This window comes from Falco cherrug, chromosome 8 (assembly GCF_023634085.1).
Source record: "Falco cherrug isolate bFalChe1 chromosome 8, bFalChe1.pri, whole genome shotgun sequence".
Lineage (NCBI taxonomy): Eukaryota > Metazoa > Chordata > Aves > Falconiformes > Falconidae > Falco > Falco cherrug.
Genome location: NC_073704.1, coordinates 15811170 through 15832466, shown reverse-complemented (window position 1 = coordinate 15832466; position 21297 = coordinate 15811170). Strand labels below are relative to the sequence as shown.

At 43.7% G+C, this 21297-nt stretch overlaps 1 protein-coding gene across 1 annotated transcript in view; it reads right to left on the bottom strand.

Annotated features, from left to right (window-relative positions):
• Positions 1-113: 113 nt before the first annotated feature.
• RAPH1 (Ras association (RalGDS/AF-6) and pleckstrin homology domains 1) overlaps positions 114-21297 on the bottom strand; it is a 60718-nt gene continuing 39534 nt past the window's right edge. Inside the window, 12 exon segments of the mRNA XM_055718734.1 lie at positions 114-7244; positions 7246-7362; positions 7364-7636; positions 7638-7817; positions 7819-7947; positions 7950-7997; positions 7999-8106; positions 12714-12856; positions 14458-14578; positions 15187-15285; positions 18948-19058; positions 20277-20420. Coding sequence (XP_055574709.1) covers positions 6129-7244; positions 7246-7362; positions 7364-7636; positions 7638-7817; positions 7819-7947; positions 7950-7997; positions 7999-8106; positions 12714-12856; positions 14458-14578; positions 15187-15285; positions 18948-19058; positions 20277-20420 — 2589 coding nt within the window. The 3' untranslated portion in view covers positions 114-6128.

Sequence of the window (21297 nt, the reverse complement as noted above, 5' to 3'; positions counted from 1 at the left end):
CCATCAGATACCTGACCCCTACGGCGGGGGAACCACTGATGCCCTCAGAACACAATGTGGGTTCTGAACTCATGAAAAAAGAAAATGGCAAGACAGAGGATTAAAACAGATAATTAAATTTAACTACATCTTTATTGAATTGTGCATATTCCATTGTATAATGATCTATATTGGGTACTCTATAACGTAGTATTTCTTTTGTCCTCTCCCATGCTTAAAAAAGTATATTTATACATATATTTATATATATATTTATAATATGGCAAAGCTCCCCCCAACCTGAAGCTATCAGTCTAAAAAGAGCTTTGATTTTTTTTTTGAAAAGGGAAGAAGAGGGGAGGCAATCCCATTGAAAGATAAAATGTGCAATTTTCTTTTTAAAGCAGTAAACATGAATGTATTTACAGCACTCAGCACAAGCTTGCTGCACAGACAAATCATCATTGCAATGACACTTTTTTTCTTACATTTGCATCCCCAGTATTATACAGAATATCACCAGTGACTGCTAACAATTAGTGTAAGCCATAAAACAACCTGCTGCTCTCATTTCTGGTCCACTGCAGTCCACTAGAAGGAGACCTAAGATCTGCAATTACAACTTGTGACAAAGTGTTTAGTTTTCCTTTTAGAAGGACCAATTCAGCAGCCGGGAGCCCTGGGCACGGGTCCGTTTGCCCCTGCCCCCTGCAAATGTGTACCCAGGTACCAGTGTTGGTGAAAGGCAGGAGAGGCACAACAGCGAGCACTGGCAGCCCTGTTCTCTCACCAACAGCTGCTGCAAATCGGCAGCACTTGAGCTCCTGGCAGCTGACCTGGGGAGATGCAAGCACTTCGTGCACATCTGCGTACCTGGAATTTAGCTCTGAATGCATCTTTGGCATCTTGGGAAACATGGGAGGGACCTATTTTCCACTGTAAGGAACAGTTTGTTGGTTCAATTCCCAAGTCTTCTAGAAGACAGGATGCCTTTAAGCATGTAAATAAGGGGGAGGGGGGGTGTGTCCAAAATCTGTTACTCAAGTTCCTTCTCATTTCCCTTGCTAAACCCTGCTGTGAGGGACTGTGCGTACAGCACTAGTTCCTGTTCCTCCTGCCCTTCCAACTGCTCTCGCTCTCCTCACCGAAGATACGCAGTTCTGAGGAACAGAGCTCACGGAGTCCTTGCCCTGTTGAGCACCTCTGAGCACCGAGCAGTCATTACCCAAATCGCAATTTTTCCCATGTTCGTGGCAATTACTTTAAATTTACGTTGTAAGGGATAAGCATGTGCCGTCGCCTCATTTGCAGTTTAGTGTCCTAAACTTTTCAAAACTAGACAGAGCCTGTGACTCAGCGGATCACAGTATTGGAGAGTGCTGACCCCTGCAACCCAACACTGGTTTTGTCAGTCTTCACGGACATTTTAATTGACAGAACAAAAAGAATTCAGAAAGGAAGATCACTGAACTTGAGACAAACTTACTCTTTCAAAACAAACGCTTAAAACCAACCAGCACACTATAAAATGGTCTAAGAGAAACGATCCCATCTGGAGTCTGCTCCAGTTGTGCAAGAGAATGCAAAACTTCCCACTCCTCTCACCTCCAAATGAGGAGCGCTGTTTGAACAGGTATGTAAGCTACACCTTGACAATGGAAAAAGGAGGAAAAACCCAAACTCACGTTCTGGCTGCACCCTCACTACCTTCTCTATTGCTTTCCTGGAGTGCAACTGATTTTGACATGACTGTATTTAAGCAATACTCAATAGTATGACCCACTTACAATCTTAATTTGAATAGGAAAGAAATTTACCTGCGATGGTACCACTGAAGTAAAACAGTTTAGTTCTGTGCAGTTTCTGTAATAAACGGGAAGATTTCTCTTTTGCCCTTTTGCTGTTGAAATGGCACTTTTGGTTCCTCAAACTCTGCAAAAAATAATTTTAACTCAGAGAAAAACTGGTCATACTTTATCTCTGAGCTGATCTACCTGGTTGCCTAAGGACACAGAAAGAAGAAATCAGAAAACCTTTAAATGTGCAAGTCCAGAACAGTAAATCTTAAAATGCACTTGTTGAGAAAACTGCTCCCTCTCCCATCAGACCTGAAACCAAAGTGATCCAGGTACCTTCACTTTGTTTCCCTGATGTGTCAGTCGGTCACTGTTGCCCTGCAGGAAACTGCAGAGTAAGTTCAGGAGAGGAGCTCTTTGGCTTTGAGGTCGTGCACCAAGTCAGAGCCAGCAGTGGTGGTTTTGCTGCAGGAGACCACTGCACAGGGTGGAGCAGGAGCTGTCCTCTTCCACAGAAAACAACAAGATTATTTTATTGTGAGACACGCGCCTGACCTCCTCCCCTAGCCACAGGTTTTGAAAGACTAAACGGAACCCCTGGCATACCCGCCTCAAACACGCTGCCTGTGGTTTGTTTAGAACCTGTAGTTGTTTTTTAAAATAATTTCTCCTCTGGGACTAGTGCTGATGTAAGACCCTTCTAAAGCAACTCCAAGACCTGAATTACAATAGATGTGTCGGAAGGGACTCGCTCCCGGCTTTCTACACCTGTGCTGCAGGCACAGTGAAACCTGGCTGAACAGGAGGGCCCTGCTGCTCACAGAGGTGGCTGCTACCGCTGCGTGGCAGAGAGGAAATGGAGACCAAAGCTGGGACAGATTGACGAATGCAGCTGTACGCTCGCAGCTGCCCCTGCAGCGGCAGGGCTTCCCCAGACACCCACCTTAATAGGTGTGAAGGGCAGGCACTTCATCATGTCACACCGCTGCAGCTGTACGCTCAACATGTCAGAATCGAAGCAGCTGCTGCCTTTGTGTCCAGGGCGCGAAAGCTCAGCCCTCACACGCTCATTTTAACAGTGCCCAAAGGGTTACAGCCCGTGTTTGCGGCACGCTCTGTGTCTGAGATCTGGCCCCTTTGTTTTCCGATTTAAATAAACGGAGCAATTATGAAACCAGTGCAGATGGGGGAAAACAACTTGCTTGCAAATAAGGCATAAATATTTACTGTCACAAGACCAGTAAATACCCTGGAACAGCAAGTTATAAGGAAGGGGTCTCGTAAGCGGAAGAGGCAACCAGGCTGTCTGAACCATACTGTAGCCAAATTTCAGTGCTCAGCTGAGAGAAAACAAGTTGCAGCCACTCACTGTATTTCTGTATCACTGCTGGCTTAGGAAGGAATACTGGGTGCCACCTTTGCTGACGCTCATTCGTTTTGCTGCAAACTTAAGAGTTAAACTTCTCTCTCCCAGCAAGCTGTGTAGCAGCCTGCAGTAGTAAGCATGGACTCATCATCTAGGGAGGGATACTGAGGAAATGAACTTGGGCACAGGAAAATGAGAACAAAGCTCAAATGCCTCTGAAGAAATTGCACTCAAAACATTGCTCTGCCACGTCTAAAGCCCAGAGGTACCCGCACTGAATGAACAAAAGAAAAAGGGCTGGAACCGACACACACCAGTGGAGCTGTTCTGGGGGAAGGGGGGCAAAGAAAAACAGATGGGGCAAGCAGAATTCCCCGACTGCTCTCACCTGGGCGCACAGGCTGCGTCAGCCCAGCCGCACCTTGCCAGGGAGCAGGAGAACATGCCCACTTACCCACCATCGCTAACAGCTGGGGCGTTACGACTGTATCTGCGCACCTTTCGCGCCACTGGTGGGTATGAGCCCCAGGAGCTGCTGCAGTACAAGGCAGCAAGAGGACCAACGTTGAAGATTACAGCACCCATGAACTGCAGTGCAGCTTGACAACCTTCCTAGGAAGTTATTCGCCAGCTACACTGAGCACGCTTAAAATCAACAATGCAAATGCTTTTAAGGACACTTCATAAGCACAAAAATAGTAGAAACAAAACTTTGTGAACAATTTGAAAGATACAAAAAAGTGCCTTTCCATAGCAGTGCTTTAAAAATGCACACAATGGTATATACTCTTATTGCTCAAAAAAACTAGTCTGAAATATTAAAACAATTTCCAGAGGTGCTGAAACAGATTTTAAAAAAATCATATGAAACAGGTCAGCAGAGACAGCACCATTAATTTTTCTCTTTTCACGATGTACTTATTTAAAACTATATAGTTATAGATGTGTCATTTCCCCCCCTCTAATTAGCAAAGCTTTTTCTCCTATTCATAAAGTATTCACAAAGACATTTATTTTCTTATTTGGATTTTAAAAACGCTTTATAAAAAAAAAAAGGAATGGGGGACACTGTCACAATATTTCTTAAATCTATCAGCCTGAATTACTGTGATGGAGATTAGTTTACATCTTTTTTACACACTTGAGGATACTGTCAGGTCAAGCTACTTCCTTTGTTTCATTCTTTGGGGGAAAGAAAGCATTTAAAATTTGCTTTTGGAGGAGAAAAATTAGACAAACAGTAAGATCATTTGCTATCTCAGCCTTGACAGTATCCCCGTGGTGACGAGGGAAGTTGCCACAACAGAGGATAGGGTAGGTACAGTCCAAGGACTGTAGTTACTTTACAAAGGCTGCGTACCACCCCCCTGTAATGAACATGCATGATACATAAGACCACTTACGCTAACTATACTACCTTATCACAACGTCTGAATACGTGGGTAGGACTGTACAATCCAGCTACTGAAGTACAAGAGAAAGGGCTCTAGTACTTGATACGGTGATTGACTGTGAATCGATGGCGAGCGAAAACACAAAAGCAAATACATGGTCTTATTTCCTGCTCATATGGGTCCTTAAAATAAAGTACCAGCAAATGTTATTGCCTCTCAGGGTTGGGTTTGTTTGGTTTTTTTTTTTCCAGTCTTCTCCCTTGACTGCTAGAAGTGCAACTTTGTAATTAACAGATTTTATTGGTTGCCGTCTCCGGCGGGTCAAAGAAAAGAGAGAATTCCCACTGCGCTTGGCCTGAATTTACCACTCCCTTCTCTACTTTCCGAAGGGGAAGTTCCCTGACGGTTTCTAATGAATTACAAACAATACTTTCTTTAAATGTTTCCAGACACTTGTTGTTGTAAAGATAACACATCTTACCAGGCACAGACAAGGGGAGACTGTACGCTGTGTACGCCTGTGCGAGAACACAGTGCTCTCCACAGAAACCTACCTGCTCGTTCAGGGTAAGAATTACACGTACAAGTGACGTACCGGTGTGGGTCGGCATCGATTGCAGGAGTCCTGGCAGCTTTCAGAAGGGGTTAACACAAATATATTCATCTTCAGCCATAGAAACAAATGTCTGAGCCTACTATAAAGTTAGAATGCACGACGGATTGGAATAATATATATTTATCCTACTTACTGCATGGACTCTGAAAGAATTTGTAGCAGTGTATAATTTTAAACTATTTGGAAGGGAGGGGGAGGCTCTTTATAGTATAAATATATTTCACTCCAGCCCACTATATATAAAATCTATTTTCCTCCTCAGAACACACTCATTTTCAGTAGTACTATGACCAGAATGTTTTGGTATGTTGCATCTGTACTTTTCAACCACTGGACAATGTACAGTTACTAGCAGAACACCTCAGCTCTGCACCACTTACCCACCACAAACTGCTAAGAGGTTTGGGGGTGGGTGTTATTTTTCTGCCTTTCTTTGCGGTGCCCCCTACATCTTCACCTTTGTGGTAAGATTTGCCTAGTTACAGAGTCCAATTCCAGATAATATAGTGACTGAAACAATAAATACGATTCTACAAAAACATTCTGGTTATCTTCTATAATTGCGACGAAATATAGCACAATATATTATATACCTACACTTATAATACATGCACAAACATGTCTCACGTGGACAGACGCTACAAAAAATTACCTCCTACTCTCCCCTAAATGCAGAAAAAGTAAGAAAATGGGCTTTTGGTCCAATCCATATGAAGGGTAAAAGAAACTGAAAGGGTAAGTCAGTGCCTCTCTACCCACCACTCCCAATAAAGTATCAGCAGCCCCAAGCTCCCGACTTTTCGGGCCTAGCCACAAAAGGGGAATGTCTTTACATTTAGCCTTAGCTATGGTTTGAGATCACCTCTTTTGACGGGGCTATCATCCACATCCCCGCGTTGTCTCCAAGTGCGCAAGATCACAGGCTGGCCGATCCCAGAGCGGCCAAGTCACGGAAAGCACGGGCCCTTGGGGACCGACTACCAGTCCCGCGACAGCTTGGTGTTCTGATCCCTTTTGGGAGGTGCAGGGGGCGGCCCCCTCCGTAACGTTGCATAGCCAGATATATGACTGCCCCCAAAGCTGCTCGTCTTCTGCTGGTCAGCCAGCAGCTCTGGCGGCGGTGGAGGCAGGGCCATGTCGTCCATGGTGGCCGTGGGCTCTGCCCTGGACATGCGCGCGGAGGAGAGGGAGCCGTGCCGGGTGATGGATTTCCGCTGCAGCGTCCGGTTGAGGTCGGCCAGGAATCCCGGCTGAACGCTAAGGCTGGACTTGGGTGAAGTGGGCACTTGAGGGCCTGCTGGCCCTGGTGGCTCTGCGGCCTCCGCCTGCGTCAGTCGGGTGCTGTCGTTCCGCTTGGGACGCGTGGGCGGCGGGGCTTTTTTCACAGACGGTTTTGACCATGCCTGAGGCTGGGGATTGACAACGGCGACTTTTGGGGAGGTGCTGCCTGAAAACACGGATGGGATCTCAACCGGCGGGAGAGGAAGATCTATTTCAGGCGGCGGCGGTGGAAAGTCTGAGTCGGATGGTGGTGAAGGGAATTCGACCACAGGTTCCTTCCCAGACATGCCCGGAGCAGGAGCCTTGGCTGGGATCCCTCCTTGCGGAAGGACAATGGGCAGGCTCACCCCAGAGAGGTTGAGCTTTCCTGGCTTCGGAGGGGCTGCAGGAGGTGACGACTCCTTGGAAGGAGACCCTGACGGCTCTGGTGGGTGTGCAAATTTGCTGACAAGGCGGTCCACCGAAGGTCTCTTGGACTCGTGGTACTCAGTGGAGCTGGCAGACTTGATGCTGGAGTTTCGCTGAGGTGTCGGAGGTGGTTTCTTCCCTCCGGGGCTTGATGTCTTGCTGGTCTTTTTGACTGGAGACCCTGACTTGTCAGGGGGGGGAGAACCTGCAGAGGAAGCCGGGGAAGGAGGTGGAGGAGGAAACACTAAGCTGCTCTCTGGTGGAGGAGGAGGGAAATCTGGCGAGGGAGCCAAAGCGGGCTGCCATTTGGGCTTCGCCTTCACTGCTGGAGGCGACTGCGGCGCCCCGCTCAGTGGAAGGGGTTTCAGAGGCTGGGGCTCCGCGGCAGGCGGGGCGGGGGGGGGGTGGGAACTGGCTGGCTATCTGCTTCACCACCGATGGCACTGGGGACTGAGGGGACGGAGGGGGCTTCACAGAGAAACTCTGCTGCTTTGGGAACGTCGGCGGGGGGAGCGGGACTGGGAGGGGCTGGGGGCAGTGGGGGCACCTGGGGAGAGGTGACACTCGGCTGTTTTTTTATTGCAAGGGGCAAGGGAGCTGGCACCGGGGGGGTGACATGTGTGACCCCCGGCGACCCTGCCTTCCCACCAGGCTGTGTGGGGAGAGCTGCCATGACAGGCTTTGGGGGAGCCTGGGGTGGTGGCGGGGCCGGCACTGGAGGAGGAGGCGGCGGCAACAAGGACGTGGCAGTGGCCTGGCCTATGTTTGGTTGAACCTGATGGATTTTGGGGGGGGGGCGGCGGCGGCGTGAACTGTGGCACAGAGGGGGCACAAGGTGCCGGCTTCAGCTGCGCCATGGCCGAGCCGGGTGTGGGGGGAGGCGGGGGAGGCGGCGGGGGCGGCATGACCCCGTTGGGGGGCACCAGTATCTGCGGCTTTCCTGAGGGCGGGGGGGGGCGGGGGGGGCTGCTGTGCAGCAGGAGCTTTGGAAAAGGGCCCGCCGTGCTGGGCAGCGTTCTGCAGCCTGGTGATGGTGCTGTACTTGACAAACATGGTGGCGGGTGAGCCTGCAGATGGGGCGGCCTGGCTGGGGAGGGGCGGGGGGGGGCGGGGGGGGGCGGGGGAGGGGGAGGGGGAGGTGGGGGGGGCGGCGGGGGGCAGCGGAGGGGACGGCTGTGATGCTGTGTAGGGGGTCGCCACTTTTGTCTGTGGGGACACAGGAGGTGCCGCAGACGCGAAGGGCCGACCTGCGGGCTCCACACGGGCCTATGGGGAAGGGATTTTTAGTAGAAGTGGAAAGGGAGAAAAAGAAAAAGATAAGAGAGAGGGAGGGAGGGAAGGAGACAAAGAGATTATAAAGTCAAGGTCTACATGTGCCTGTCATTACAAATTAAGCGGCAGATTACAGCATGCAGGAAGCATTAGCAAAACAACGCAGCAAGAGCCGGTTCTGCGCGCTGAGAAGCCGGGAGCATGCAGCCTGCCGGGCAGGCGGGGGGCGGCGGGCAAGGCCAGCGCGGCCAGGTCTACCGGGCTAGGCTGAATGTCGGGGAGGAAACAACACCCCAGCCGTGTGGCTTCTGTGGGGCAGGCAGCTGCGCCCAGTGAGAAGTGCTGGCCCTCCTCTGGGCCAGTGACCCAAGGAGAGCGCTCCCCAGAGCGCCACAGGCCTGACAGAGGACGTCAGGCAGAGCGAGACTCCACGGGCATCTCCTCAGCTCGGGAAGACTAGGGTTAAACCATACGTGCCTCCCAGAGCATTTGCCACGCTTTACATTGGTTAGCTCAGGCCTTACACTGCTCAGTGTTACAAAACGCAGAAATCCTGAGCGGCTCCAAAACATATGAAGGGCAAGCTCTAAGCAGGAATACTACTGAGATCCACCTACTCCACATGCTCTGACATCCAAGACTGGCAAGGAAAAAAAATGAGGAAAGAGAGGGAGAACTGAGGTTTCCTAGGAAAATTTTCCCAGAAGGAAACGTTTAGAAATCTGCAAAAGAAAGTTAGATTCTGAAAGAAAAGCTCTACATGCAACTATTACGTTAAGCAGAAAAAGAAAGACAGGGAAAAGCTAAGGGAAGGAGCAATGGGAAAGCCGCAGGCAATGTTTTAGTCTACTGGTTGGGTTTTGCTCAAGTTAAAATTGTTTTTCTAAACCTGTAAGCCTACATTCCTGTTAAAAAATTAAAAACATAATTGCATTACTCAAGTTTACAAACATCCTCCTAATACAAAGTGGTTTAGCTACAAGCCAAGCTGTGAATTTCACAGTGCACGGCACAGAACCCAAACAAGCGTTAGAAATACATCACCAACATAGCAACTGACCACACTGGGCACCTATGCTTCATTAGTAGATACTTTGCCACAAGTCAGCCCAATTACGCTCATTTGCACTGTATGAGCAGGTTTGCGTATCACTTTGTTCTAAACACAGGTGCACAAAGTTTCTCTATGGGCAGAACACCACCAAAAGAATTAGAATCAGAAACAACAAACGGTGATTTACAACACACATGGGGTGTGCCTTTACCTGTCACATTAGGTCTAGAAAGCAGGAGTATAACAGTTCTGGAGCTAAATCAAGGTGTTCACATAACAACACAGGAGAGAAATCTTGATCTCTTGCAAGCGTTAGTCTGTAAACTGCCATTCCCCCAACCACTCAGGTTAATAAATTTCCAAGTAGCACCACCTGACCTTAATTGTGCCCTGTATAAGGCACCACGGGTGTGCTGACCTTAGCTGTGCTGAGCTTCGCTTTTGACACCTGAGACAGCAAAAGGCAACAGGAAAAATAAAAGCGGCATAAAACAGAGAGGGAGACGAAGGCATAACAAAACAGCTATCCCTGAATGGCAAGACCCTGGAGAATCTTGAATTCGTCACTTAGAACGCACACGCCGTGAGCACACGTGGTGATGCCTGCTGTCCCATTTGAAACAACGTGTTCAAAACCTCACAAGCAAAATTAGACATAACGAGATCTTCACTGCCCAACTGTGAAGAATGTGAACAGATGAATAAAGTATTCTTTGGGCAAACAGCACTCTTTCAAAATATGGAGTGGACAGAATACCTGCATTTTGGGAAGCGTGGGGGTTTTTAATCTTACATATATTTGAAACAGAGAGGAATTTTCCTCATATCCATTGAAGACAGTCATTTTCACAGTGAGCAAATTAAACACTCAGGACAGGGGAAAAAGAGTACTGTGCATCTCAGGAGGGGAAGCCCCTCCCATCTCCACAGAATCAAATTAAATTTCCACAGCCAGAAACATATTCAGTGACACTTTAGTTTACAGAACCTTGAAACAGACCATTGTCCTTGTTCATCCTTAAAACAATGTGACATGCTTCTGCGATTCGCGAAGAGGTACTCATTGCATACTATCAATTCGTATTTATAACATGCATCTTCATGACTACCTGGAACTATCAGAAACGCTATAAAAAGAGTAGTATATATTTTTTAAAATAACTTTTTTGGGGTTTTTTTTAGCTGTTTTTCCTAAGAAAAGTTTTGGCAATTGGTCCGTTTGCCATTTCTTTTCCTACGGCAGTTACTTTTGGACTGGTTAGCAAATTTCAGTCAAATACAACAGACAGAAATCTCAACACATTTTCAACTTCAAGAAACTGTTACGAAGTTACTGGCACCCGGTAAATGATGGAGAAGCAGGCAGAACGCTGGCTGAGCAGCCGGCTGCTGGCCTGGCGGGCTGGCCAGCCTCAGTGCCACCTCCCTGCTGAGCCAAAGCACGCTCCCTTCTGCCCGGCTGGCGGAGGGGGATGAGACAAGGATGGCACGGAGGGAGAGAGCTGTTGCAGATCGGGGAGAGACATGCTGGACAAGTCTCCATGAATTCTGCCACTTGCAGCAACCTGCCCATATGAACTTCTGACGTCAGCTCTGTCACCAAAGCACTGTGGAACAACTACTTCTGAAATAGCTGTTTGGAGACTCATCTGCCTAAACCAGCATGTCTCACAATCACTGCAACTACTTTTTCATGTAAATTACAATTTTTTCAACACTGTCGTTTCCTTTCTTGCCACACAGTTTAACATTTTCCACTGCCAGTGTGATTTATTAGTTAAATTCCTTGGGCCAGACCTGTACAGGATAAAAAAGCATGTACTGTAGTTTCACTGAAGGTGAATTTGTCACCAATTTACTCAGAATTTTTTAACATGGCTCTGAATTATAATTTTACACAGTTCATTTAATTTGGATTCTTTGAAAGTTTTAGGGCAATCCATTCACCTGTGTTACGCACCAGGAAGAGAAATACACCTTTTCTCGGATTTGTGCATAGGAAAAAATTCAAACTGAAGAAATCTTGAAACATGGATGGGCCTCAACAGGGAGCAGTCCAAATATTTTCATTTTAAGATGGTTTTAATCAGATAACAAAAATTCTTGGGGTTTATTTAAATGCGTAATTGCCAGCAGCACTACGGAATTGATAAAAACAGTGACCCGTTTGTGGTAAACTTTTTTCTAAAACCTCACAGAGAGTTTAGTGGCAAGATTTTCGTATTAAACCCAAACCTTTAGGAAACAGTAACGTTACAGTTCTCATAGCACTACTCTTCCACCTCTGTTGGATACATGCTAGACAGCCTCAAGTGCCATATCCTTCTCATCTACCCCGCTTCTGCAGAAATGATGCACCCTGTACACATACACAAGCCATCTGCTGATGAACATGCACCAGGTGTTGCACTCATGCAGTAGAAAAATTTGGATCACAATTTAGCAAGCTACATTCCTGGGCTGAGGACTACATTACTATTAGAATCAGACAATTTCCAAGCCAGCAGGCACTCCAGAAACATTAAGAATCCCAAAGAATGCAGCCATGTCAGTTTTCACATTGTGCCATATGTGCTTTCTTATTTGAAAACATGATGTTGCGTTTTATTTTTAGTTACTTATCTGATGCACCAATGTCAGTTGTAGTGCCCTGTGGGTTTAGTTTTAAAAAGTCTGCTTCTTTAGCTTGAACCTGAGGTCTGGGGCAGATACAGAACTGATAGGAGTAAAGACAGCTTCTCACAGCACCCTGCCAGTGTACTGCCACATGTAGCTGCCGCAGTTAATACTGACGTCACGGCTGTTCAGGAGCCTGGAAATACCTTTGCGCCTGACAACAAACCAGCTTAAGCGGCAATCCTGCTGCGTTTGGAAGCATTCTCTGGGAACTACACCAGTCAACTACCACAGAAAGGACAGAAAACCAACAAAACCATGACAGACCTGAGCCCCACCTTCAGTGAGTTCAGATCTTCTGTAAACTCTCTACCAGCAACAGGAGATACCAAATCTGCCTCAATCCACAACTGCTGTCAATTTTAGCACTTTTGCTTTGACCATATCTGTGGTTACTATTTCCACTTCCACTGAATATAATAGAAAATATTTGCGTAAAAACTACTGGAATACTCCTTAAATGGATATACCTGCCTTCAGGTCTCAGTTATTCACATCTTTACAATGGAAAGATGTGGCTAGTCAACTGCAGGAAAATCTTAGTGAAAGAATTTCATTCAACTTGTTAACAGCTGATCTTTTTATTTTGTCTTTATTCAACATTATTGAATAGGATTCTATGGGAAGGGCTGTATCATGCCTTCAAAGAACAGAGGGCTCTGTGCACACAAATAACAGCAAGAACAGAAGGTTCCCAGGCTGAATTCCCTGAAAAAGTGATTCCTGAAATAACAATTATATGGCAGTGTATGTCAATAACAGAGAGTTAAAAAAAAAAAGAAATCCCACTCAAGACAGAGGTGGAAGAGGTATCACTCTGTCTCGTACATTTTGTTGGGCGTTGGTTCTCAAACTAAAGTCTTCTTGTTACCTTGCTGGATTCCTCCAGTTGAGTGCCTCGTTTCCAGGCCTCGGAGAACATGGAGGTGACAATACTTTGGGAACGGACATGTCCAGCTGGCTGCGTGTCAGAAACTCCACTGTCAGACTGATTAGAATGATTTGATTGAGATTCTGTTTAGAAGAAAGAAACAGTTAGCATATGTTTCTGAATTTAAGAGTAGAGTTGGTGTGCTTATAATGCAACCCTGTGTGATTTTAGTGGTCACAATCATTAAACATGTTATCCCACCAAAGGACATTGTTCCCACTAACCACTGCATAAGCTCTAGCTCACATCCAGGCCCATTCTGTCTGGAAAACAAAACAGTGCAACAGATCCCTGGTATTAACCAAATCTGAAGCTCCATAAAGATGACAGCGTGTCAGATACGCTGCAAAGTAAAAACACACCACAGTTGAATAGGTTCTGAAACACTGAACCACTCCTGCGCTTTGGGAAAAGCCTCATTTCATGCAACGCATGCAGTCTGCTCTCTCCAGCATTCCTTCCCCGCGCAGCCTTAGAAAGACACTGGACATCGGCTGAGGGCAGGCAAACCATGCTAGCCAAGGCAGCGCTCTGCTTCCGCCTGCTCCATTCCTCAAGGGAAGAGAAGGAATGATGCACATCCCACAACTAGTGCTCTGGGTCCACAGGGTATCTTGAAAAGACAACAGCAGCAACTGCCAGACCAATTTATCCAGCCTGGTACCTGCTTTCTGTGTAGTCCCAAGCTGTCCTGGGGAAAAATAGCATCTAGGCACAGGCTGGACTGCAGCTCTGGCAGAACATGCATGGCTGGTGGGCTGTGGCTCAGCTCCTCACAAGAAAAAAAAATTTATCAGAAAAACACCCAGCTTGGATGGAGAAATTGTCAGTAACTGAAAATTTAGCACTACACCTGGCAAGCTGTGCTACAGAGTTGAAAAATCACAGTGCCTTCCCAGTTTGGCTGAATTTGCTTGGCTCATTCTCACAGGCTACTTTCTGAACCTTTCCACTTCAGCAGCATTACTTCCTGACTGTATCTGTGACGGACAAAACCCTTTCACACAATAGCCCGTTTTCAATGAAACTTGCCTAAGGGTTCAGAGTAAGCTGGCAAAGCGTCAGTCAGCTCTGAACAGTGAAATGAGACTACACAAACCATTCATCAATTTTTAAACTGTTATGCACTACAAAAAACCAGTCCCAGTCCTGCTGAGAGGTAAAACGGAGCATATTACTGCAGGCACACAGAGTTTGACAGGAACAGAAACAGTATTTTCAAAGTTTGTCTCTAAAGAGATTGTCTGGATCTTTGCCTTTGGACAGGGAGTATTCCTCATTATCCAACTTCAAATATTCCAGTCAACAAAAGCAGTTTAAGAGCTATACACACACGCTTCATGCACCATTAAAATATGTATTTGATTTCTTTTTTCAAAAAGGTGAAGACAGATGCATCAGGAATTTGAATGAAAGTTCTCTCAGCGGCAGAAAAACATTATTTTTCAAAGGCGAGCAAGAAAGTTCTGTATGTTCCAAAACCATACACCGCTGCAAGTAATATAATAAAAAAAGTTTTATAAAAATATGTTAAATATAAAGTCTATGTTTTGGATTAAACATAGCATAAAAGACTTTGGAGAAATAGTCCATTTCCTGCAATAGTCTCTCCTGAGGTCTCCAGATAATGGGTAATAACAAAGGTAATTAAATCTTTCTATTATGACACAGATCACATTATTACCTGGCAAACTAGATGAGCTGGAGCCTGACTTGATACTGGAGCTAGACAAGGAAGTCCAGTCATATGCAGATTCTGTTCTCTTCAATGCTTCCTGATAGTTCATGTATAGTTGCTTCCCGTACTAAGCAAAATGACAAACACATTTAACAACTCTATATAGGCTGTGTACCCTTTTCAGACTGTTGAGCTCCACCTCTCTCTGGCTTCCCTAGTTCACCTTTTCCCCCCCCCAGAGAGAAACAACAGGCTCTGTTAAGGAACTCAGGCAACATTGATTGGTTTATCCACAAACTGCTGAAAGAAAGAAAACCAGTTTATGGTAGAAGAGACAGCATCAAGCAAAAAATGGGGCAGTGAATAAACTAAGCCAACCTTGGCATCTTAGAAAACAGTTCTGTTTTCTCAATTCTATTTTCCCATAAGCCTTCCTTTTAATATCTGTAAGGGAACTGGTTAAAGTCTAGCCGTGTCAGTTAAAACTTCCTCATGTGACAGATGTGCAGCAGAAATAAGAAGAAAGGGCCCAGTTACTGAATTATCACATCAACAAAGCCTAACCGTTCTGCCAGGTAATGCAATATGTAAAGAGGATTGTACCTTTCACATTCAGAATAGTTAAACAGAGGGTAGTTTGATTTAGCATGTATTTTGCTAGTAACTGTAAATGGTTTTACACAGATAATCACAACAACTCATGCCAACAGTGCAAGACTGCCTAGAGGAGGTTACCTTAGCAATGCGGATGCCATTAATCCATTGGTGTAGAGTTCTTACATCATCACAGCAAAGATACTTGATATACTGGGATTTCTTCTGGATCTGAGGATGCTGCAGAAAAATTGTTAATCCTCATCAATATTTTAATAGCTAGGAATGCAAGGAAAGCCATTTATCTGTTGAGGTCTATACAGACAAACTTAATGCTGGAAGCTCTTCAACAGTAGTCCGCATCTGAGCCCACTTAAAAATGTTTGAGAGTACTTCAGGAGGTGGCAGTGGGGACTGCCTCACACACAGACTGGCACCGTGTCCAGCATGCACTGACTTCAGGTTTGAAACACTAAGAAAGGGTGAATCTTTCAGTTATTCTTGTGCTGTACCTTTTAACCAGCAGTCTTCTGCACCTGTAAGGCTCTTCAGAGACCTTCATATTTTCAAGCCAAGTGGTCAGAACAGTGTCAGCTTGTACAAACCTTTCCTAAACACAGGCAAGAGACTGCCAAAGCATAAAGAGTGGTCTCCTTTCACTGCTCTGTGGGCTAACTCACCACCGAAGGAGACCACTGATACTTCACCTTCATCTCACACCAAAACAAACTGGAGCGAAAAACACACACTGGTCTTCTCTGCTTTTGTATGGCTTGAGTGAGACACTACACAAATTGTTAAGCACAATCCTATTTTCAGCTTGTAGAGCCTTCAAGGCCCCCACCCTATTGACTATCATCCAAAATACCTGCTGCTCCCACATGCACATATAAAAAAAGAATTTATCAATCCAGCAGTCAAGAAAGAAATGGGTATTTTTAAAATATCAGACAGTGGAAATTATTCTGGATGGATTATTCAGTTGTTTCCTGTCCATGCTGTAGAAGTCATGTGTGTCTCACCTGTCCAGACAACGCTGAATACTCAAGTTCTTATCATTCCCTCTGTTAGCTTACAGTTCAGTGACACAGATGCTAGATGATTGTAGGTATTTGTTTTTACTGAAGACTGAAACATATCTCAAAGACCTTTTAATCTCTTTTCAGAGTATTTTCTCCTGTTGGCTTCCAATGAACATGATAGTCCAAAATGAACATGAACATATTTATCTCCATAAACAGAACATAATAACTAATTTAATGATGACATTAGATAATTGTTTTCATTTTTCACTACCAGCCTCTTTCACATACATGTTGTATAACAAAGAAGAGTCTACAGAAGCACAAAAAATTACTGACTAACAAGCCATCTTTTTCCTGGACTTGTTCAAAAATTTGGCTATATAGAAATAGAAGAACCTCTCAGAAATTTAATATTTAGGACCAGGGAGCTAATATTATATACTAGCATACAAATGTTATATTTAAAAACAGCACAGCATCTGTCTTGTACAGTAAGGTTCAAGATAAATAAAGGAAGCAAACATGCAAAGACAAATCCATTTTGGACTTCAGTGAGAACTGGCCTTTCAGTTTGTATTTGCTGTTCACCTCTCCAAAAATATGTTCGTGTTTTAGAGATATTTCCCAGCTTAGTGAATCTTTGTGGCACAAAACTGAGTTTCTATTTAAAAAAAGTATGGCTTCTATACATTGGTACTAATATAAAACACTGATATAACACTTTAAGAATTGAGAAAGGCAGAACTCAATCCTGCTTAATATAGTAACTTGGTATTCATCAGTTTCATGCTAAAATAGCAGCTTCATTTTGTGTTAAGTTACCTGACTAATGCTACTCCATTCATTTACTAAAATAAAGGGACAATTTAGACATGTTAGACTTGGACTGTAACATTTTCATGTCTTTATGTACAGAATGGCAATACTAATTTTTTTTTTGAAAAATCTACTTAGATAAGAGATTGGTTTACTCTGTGTGGTCAACAAATCCCAAAAAATAATTCATTGTTAACCTGTTCAAATGATGTGGATAGAAAGTTATATGTAAGAAATCAATTTACTTCAAGGAATTTATACATACCAACGAACACTGGTATTTTTGCTTTTAATTGCATTCAATTAACGGTGCCAGTGACCTAGAAGAACTGGAAATATTTTTCATGTTTCAGCTGTATCCTTTCTCCCTTAATATCATGTCCCATATTTTATATTCAGTATCTACCTCTCAGTGGGTCCAAATGCCTGTTGCCCTGTCTGTTGAAAGATGAAATCTTCTTTTCACACAGTGGACAGGCAGCCACACAATCCAGGCACATAAACCATTCTGATTTACTGACAAACGCAAAACCACATGAGCTACAGATCAGGGAATGTAAGAGGTCAAAGGAAAAGTGTTAAGTGCAGCTATAACTATCTCTTGGTACTTGCACCATTTTCAAATCCATGAAGACACTTTACTTGCTGTGAACATACTGTGAAAACCTGTTTTAAAATAGCTTTGTAGCTAGCTATCTTGCAGGAACTGACACCATTTTGAACACTGTGTGGGAGTTGAGAGAGACTGGGAGAAGAGTTGATGCAATTTAAAATAGCCTGAAGTACTCACGTTATTAAGCTCACAGTTTAACATCAGCTCACTGCTTTTGTAACATTTTTTTCTACCGGGTCTTTCTATCTGTCCTTTACACTCAGAAGTTTCTTCCTTTACAGCACCCCTTTTCCCTCAGGTTGGGCAATATGGGTAGACCTGACTCTTTAACACCAGTTTCTGCACAACTCTGGACCTACATTCTGAGAAGACAGCAACTTCCTGAATTAGTGTTTCAAGGGATATTATCTCACTGAACCTGAATAATGTATAAAGTTGCCAAACAGAAAAAGAGTTTATTTACTGTTATGTTTTAGAGTATGATCAACAATCATATGATGAACAATTAAATAGACAGACTGGGACTCACCAGTCTGGAAGTAAGACAATGTTTACACAGTCATGAGGAGCACGTAGAACAGGCAACAATTGTTCACTAACTGTTCACTTCCTATACAAGAACTAGAGGAAAATAAAATGGAAAGCCACTGATGGTTCAGAACAAGTACAAGAGCGTACAAGTGTACCCAGCTGCTGCTGCGTTCTGAAAGTTTCTTGGAATCCCGTAAGTGACAAGGCATACTCAAAGAGTCAGACTGCACCTAGGGCTATCAAACAGCCAAGATCCACGCCCTGGCTCCCCAAACTTCTAAAGGCTGAAAAAGTGTTCTATGGAAGTATCACTGCAAGACTGCCCTGTACTTCTGATTTTTCCCTAAGCAGCTTGTAAAGAAAGATCACTGTCAAGAGAGAAACCTAGAGTGCTAGATCAATTCAGTAAAGCCATTCTGCTGCAGCTCTTTGCGATCTTTTTTCCTTCCCCACCCTGCAATCCACATGGATCTTCTGGCAGGTGGAAGAAATCTGTCAGCTTGATGTGGAAGTGATTCATAGCCATGTCTTCCCTTTACACTAGTCCCCACACGGCATTTTCTCATCGTTTTTAATGTATTTCTGTCAAGGAGGCTCATTACAACTGCACAGAAAATGCAGTTAAACATAGCTTTCTCATTGTCACTGTAACTTACGGCAATTTACTTTTCTCATGTGCAGAATGAAGATAATTTAGAGATTTGCCCTGAAAACTGACAGGCATAGTTTTCCAATTGTTGTATTACTAGAGGAAGGGTATTCTAAATTATAATCTCTCAGAAGATTAATATTGTGTTAATCACCTCTTACAATTAGGAAGTGTAGTCAGTCTAAGAGACTAAGGTTAGTATGGAAATGTTTCAAGCCCCTTAATTGCTCTTTCAGTATGAGAATTTTCAGAACAATTAACAAGTTACCTTTAGCACTAAACAATAGTCTGTAGGTGCTTTGTATTTGTTCCGATAATCCTGTCCATAGTAAACACTGACATGATCTAGCTGTAGAAAGCACACAAGATCCCGTGAGACCTATTAAATAATAATAAAAAAAAAAGTAATTGACAAAGTATCTTTAGAAGAAAACCAGACACTGACAAAATCAGTCTAGTGTTAAGATCCAATACTAACATAACATCTAGTTAAGGTCTAGTTTCAATCTGATTTGAAAACTTGCAAGAAGGAGATACAGCCATGCATAAACTCTTGCATTTGATGTTCATTTTTAACCAGGATATCCTTTTCCAAATTCACTCTGGTTTTTTTGTGGTTTGGCTGCATTTTGCATTTTGACAACATTTTACATCGGACTACTAAAGTTTATTCAGAGTTGGTATCAGGAGAAAGTAAATAGGATTGGCTGATCATTAACTTTTTAACAGCTGTTGGTTACATTTTATTTTGGTAATAATCAAGGTGTCCAAATTCCAGTGTGACTGTGAATAAAATTGTAATGATGTTTGGCAGCGACTGAAGGATGCAAAATTTCAACAGGCTGTATTGCATATAGATTGTTCTAATGAAGCAAAAGGCTGCGGAGAGAACACGTGAGATGTATTCAGCTCTAAAGGGAGCTGCTGCACCAACAGAGATTTCCTCTTCGCTGCCAGCTGTGTGGGAAGTGGACTTCCTGTACGGGGGTACGGTTGGTGCTGTCAAGACTGATGCGTTTACAGACACCTTCAACTCACAGTAGCTCAGCCTTGAAGCTATAAGGCATTTGTAGCAGCTTTCTGCTTACTTTTTGTTACGGATACACACAGAAGTCACACTGAAGAAATGATATTACATTTATGATTTCCAAAAATGTAGCACAAAAAAGTAGTCCGAAAAGAATCTCGTTTATATGAACTAAATAAACCAAATGAAACTATGCAGACTGATTGCAGAGTTGGTCTGATTATTCTGTGATTGGCATTTGCAGTGCAATTTGGTCCTTCATCTGAATTCTACTTGAGCAAAAGACAGCCTCTTAACTCCACCAATCATTTTTCCTCAAGTGTCTCTAAACACCTTAACCCCAGCCTCACTCAAAATGCAGACCCTTGTCTTTTTGTATTTTTAAATTTGATGTTTCATATCAAGTGCCACCACAGTAATTTACACAATATTCCCATGATAAAGCTGCATTTTTAATTCAGTGATGTGGCACTAGGCACAGCAGAGAGAAGCCAAAATTTAAGGCCGACTCCTGTGTGCACGATTTGCCAGCAATAAACAATTCAGGAAAATTGCTTTAAAACAGCATACCTTTGCCTTCCCTTTAGGGACGTAATAGATTCCAGAAGCTCGAAGAAGAAAGTAACGTTTCTTCCAAGACTTCTTACCATCCTCTTTCAGCCACAAAACTCCTTCAATCTCTGGCACAGTTACAGAACTTCCACAGAAACATTCCTGCCAATAACAACAATGGTTTGAGAAGAGAGAAAAACAGAATATACAGCATGCAGTGGTTTGTTTTTAATGACTGAAGTTTTGATTCTTTATCTAAGGAATGCACATTTTTTCATGCAGCGATATGAATTAGAGATTAACTGTAGAAGCTATAAGGTAATTCAGACAAACACAACAGGGGATCTTAGAATTTTCTCAGTGCAAGTATGACAACAAAAATATTAGCAGCTACTGTAAAGATTTTCTAACCGCTGATCAGTAACAGATCTCCCAACAGCTTTACTGGCTTTAGTCACGAGGTCACCTTACAGGTATAGTCTCAGAAGTCTAAGTATACACAAAACCTAATTACATATCCATCAGATACATCTATAATTCATTCCATATACTTTTCTTGCTACCAATTGCCCACGGTACAATTTCTGTTAAGGTTCTATCTGTGAAAAGCTAACAGAAGAAAACAAACACTTTAAATACAATCCAGATTAATATGCAGCACAGATTTATTAGTAACTGTACAAGACAGAAAGGATTAGACAATTACAACTCTCTGCATGTCACTGCTTCAGGCATCTTTTTTTATCCACTATACTCACACGACCACTTACTAAAACCCATATTAATAGTATACTAAAGAGCATGCATATGCTACTATAAAGTTAAATTGTATTTAGTATAGTCCAAAATTAAATACCCAAAATATTTACTTTTGTGTTAACTACTGAAATCATAATCATTGTTCTGTGGAATCAATCAAACAGAAGCTATGACACTTCAGTAGGGGTACATGTCTACAAACATGTCACAAATCCATTCACTTTCCAGCTTACAGAAGCTATGTTTGCTGTTTGATTTATTTGCTGCAGACATTTTTTTT